This window comes from Monopterus albus, unplaced genomic scaffold (genome assembly GCF_001952655.1).
Source record: "Monopterus albus unplaced genomic scaffold, M_albus_1.0 scaffold114.1, whole genome shotgun sequence".
NCBI classification, from domain to species: domain Eukaryota; kingdom Metazoa; phylum Chordata; class Actinopteri; order Synbranchiformes; family Synbranchidae; genus Monopterus; species Monopterus albus.
This window is the reverse complement of record NW_018127994.1, coordinates 796,670-800,520: the sequence shown is the minus strand read 5'-3', so window position 1 is coordinate 800,520 and position 3,851 is coordinate 796,670. Positions and strand designations below refer to the sequence as shown.

Sequence of the window (3,851 nt, the reverse complement as noted above, 5' to 3'; positions counted from 1 at the left end):
TAGTACATGTTACGTTTAACTTTTATACTTACAGACATATGTTCTTTAGGGACTGTTAAAAGATCAGAAAGAAATCGTCTGCTTGCAGTTGAACTAACTTCTAGAACTTCCCGTTTACAAGCCAACTACGGAAACCCAAATAAGACACCATAAAAAACTCAATCCCTTATTATGAGTGACAGCACAGTGTGTGTGTATGTATATATATAAAAAGTTTCCCCACTCGCCCCCCACTTTGGGGCGGTCTTGTATTCCTTCCTTCAACCTCTGGTCCTCTACTAGAGGCCTGGGAGCTTGAGGGTCCTGCGCAGTATCTTAGCTGATCCTAGGACTGCACTCTTCTGGACAGAGATCTCAGATGGGATCTCACGTGCGAGAAAACAAGGAAAAACAACAAGCACAGGAGAGTGATTCGCGCTCTCTTGTGTTTGTTGTTTTTCTTTGTTTTCTCGGTCTCTTGCAACCCATCCCAGATTACTTTCACCAGAGAAGAACTGTTAAACATTGGACAACTCACACCAAACTACCTTTCTCCAATTTTTGTGAATGAAGAATGCTGTGTGGACATTATGATTGAAGGCGCAACTGCCATATACGGGACCTGGAAGAAATGCCAGAGTGGTAAGTGGGTGGGCGTATTAGTCAGTCTACGCCAAAAAGGGACCCGGACTCCACTCCCGTCTATCCATCTAGCGAAGCTCGGCTCCTTAGCCAACAAGATGGATGAACTCCTTCTCGTCTACAGGACTAACTCTGACTTTGCACGCTCTGCTGCTTTATGCTTTACGGCGACTTGGCTCAGCGATTCCATCACGGACATCGCAATCCAGCGCCAAGAGATTAGCTCTTGGGCTAACATACACAGCAGCCAGAAACCTAGCACTATTCTCTGTGGCTAGATAATAGGACCGGCATTTCAGCAATAACAACTCCACTTCTGGCGAACGGTGCTGAGATATAATATAATTTGAGCACAGCATTCTCTGATTTCCCATTGTGCTGTAATCCTAGCTCTTAGCTCGTCCAATTTGTTTTCCAGAGACTGTACATTAGCTAGGAAGAGGCTCGGTAGTGGCGGTCGGGTATCACAAGCTTTTAGCCTAGCATGGAGCCCTCCTCTCTTGCCCCGTTTGCGTCTCCGGGTCACTCTCCTGATTTCAGCCTGCTCTCTCATGCCTGGTACACACACACACACACACACAGTACACATGTACACCACACAACAATGGCCGGGCAGCCATGTGTTTGTGTAATTTAGGGTTCAGTAATAGTAAGTCATTAAACTCTTAACCTCTGTGATTAAACTACTGATTGAGCGGCAGAACATCTGCACAGCTGAACCTATGTGTGTGTATGGGTGAGTGTTTTGAGACCTGCTGTACCACAGCTCTAAGCTATTTACTGAGAGAAACAGAATTTATCTACTGGCACTAAGGCAGGAAACAGGTCTCTGTGAGCCTGTGTGTTTGTGCATTTATGTTTAAAAACATGGATTTTACTTATATATTAATAATCACAAGCTATTTTTGGATGATACTTTCATTTTTCATTTCCTCAAATCATTCTTGGTATATATCATGAAGCAAAAATTTGCCTAAGGGCTAAAGTAAAAGGTTTTTTTGTTCTGTTTTGTTCATGTTTTGACAGTGGCCTCAATAAAATATTTTTAAATGAAGTTTCAGTGAGGGCTTTAGAGCCACAGGGAGATAAAAGAGCAACAGACAGATAAAGAGAAAATGTGAAAAAGAGATATTTTAAGGTTGTTTTTAATGGCATATGCCCAAATAAAATATTTTCGTTCACACAGGCAGTGGTAGCCCCAATCATTAGAAAAACCTGCTAAACACACAAAGTGACACACACACAAACACACACACAAGGTTCCTGATAATCCTTCATCCAACAGGAAAAAACAGCGCTGAGTAAATCAAATAGTGTCTGGCCCAAATGCAGAGAAAGACAGAAAACATGCTGAAGCTACACTATGTTGAAAACAGCAGTGTGTGTGTGTGTGTGTGTGTGTGTGTGTGTGAGTGTGTACGTACACGTCTCTATAAGTATTATATTTTTATCTCATTCCCTATTACACATTCGATTGTTTGCAAAGTACTTCTTTACTTTGTTCTCTCAGCCTTATATTTACTTGCCCTCTGCTACTGCTGTACACAAGGATATGTACATAAACATTGAGAGCCGCTGTACCAGAGTCAATTCCTCGTGTGTCCAACTCACCTGGCCAATAAAGCTGATTCTGATGATTGTGTGTGAGGTTCTATGTGTCTCTGTGCATGTGTACATACAGTATGTGTGTAGCTGGCATCGTATGTGGGCTTTTGCTTAAAGTTTTGAGTTTTAAAATGAGTCCTGAAATATTTCCTTTATGCCTGCCCTCTGTAAAGCACTTTATATAGCACTTCTCAGATTTTGTGATTATAAACTTTATTATATTGTTAGTTTTATTATCATGTGACCAGTGAATTAGTACTTTTACTCACCTCTGCTCTGTTGTCCAGCAGTAGCTGAAAGCCCTCTGCTTTTAATTTTGCATCTCCTGTGTGAAGGATGTCACTCTGAGCCAGGAGGAGAGCCAGCTCCCCGCAGGGGACTTCAGTCACCAGCCTCCCCTCATCATCTTCCTCCTCCAGTCCTCCGTCGTCCTCCACCTCCTGTTCCTGAGAGTTTTCCTGGCAGAGGGTGAGCACTGTGGCACAGCTCCTATCTTCTTCTTCCTCCTCAGATTCCTGTTCAGGATCCTGCCTGCCCTCCTCTCTATCTGTGTCGCGGTCTGTGTAGTCTGAGTCAGCATAGGCTGTTGAGTACCTAGAACATATCAAAATCAAATCAAATCAAATTTTATTTGTATAGCGCCAAATCAGTCATCTCAGGACACTTTACAAAGTAAGGTCTAGACCTTACTGTTATCAATATTATTACAAAGGGAAAACCCAACAAATCCCCCTTGAGCAAGCACTTGGCGACAGTGGGGAGGAAAAACTCCCTTGTGGAGGATCATCTGTTATTTATTTTTTTATGGTGAAAATGATGCCATTGTAGTCAAGAAACCACACCTGGAATTTCATACTAAAATATCTTCATTTATTTAAATGGCTAATTCATCTAAATTGCAAAAACCATGTGCGAATTTTTCTTTTTTCTCTACCTTGTCTCGAGAAATCAAAGAACTGTGGCACACAAAAAAAAAAAGCCTCCCCACCCCTCCAGCCGCCCTCTACCCGTAGCAATTTCTCGGCCTGTAATAATATGATAAGCCTTTAAACAGTGTTGGACAAGTTCACACTTAACAAGAGCTACTTTAAAGTTCACTTCACATGCATTACAATGATACAGTTCACATTCATCTTTAACAATTTTTAATTTAGAACCAAGTTCACCGCCGCCAAAAATGATCACGTTAATTTGTTCAGTTTTTATTTTTTAAATGATCTGCTGTGAACAGTACAAAACATTTTTAATACAACTTCCTCCTACCCATCCATCCCCAGTCCCCAGTCACTGCCAGTGGTATACTTTTACATTCATAAGTTCAGTGGTGGAAACTACAGTGGGTACGGAAAGTATTCAGACCCCCTTAAATTTTTCACTCTGTTATATTGCAGCCATATGCTAAAATCATTTACAGTGCCTTGCGAAAGTATTCGGCCCCCTTGAACTTTGCGACCTTTTGCCACATTTCAGGCTTCAAACATAAAGATATAAAACTGTAATTTTTTGTGAAGAATCAACAACAAGTGGGACACAATCATGAAGTGGAACGAAATTTATTGGATATTTCAAACTTTTTTAACAAATAAAAAAACTGAAAAATTGGGCGTGCAAAATTATTCAGCCCC

General features: G+C 41.3%; 1 protein-coding gene across 1 annotated transcript in view; it reads right to left on the bottom strand.

Moving 5' to 3' along the window:
- rmdn3 (regulator of microtubule dynamics 3) overlaps window positions 1–3,851 on the bottom strand; it is a 56,277-nt gene that overhangs the window by 19,513 nt on the left and 32,913 nt on the right. Inside the window, exon 4 of the mRNA XM_020611490.1 lies at window positions 2,496–2,820. Coding sequence (XP_020467146.1) covers window positions 2,496–2,820 — 325 coding nt within the window. The remainder of the gene's footprint in view (window positions 1–2,495; window positions 2,821–3,851) is intronic.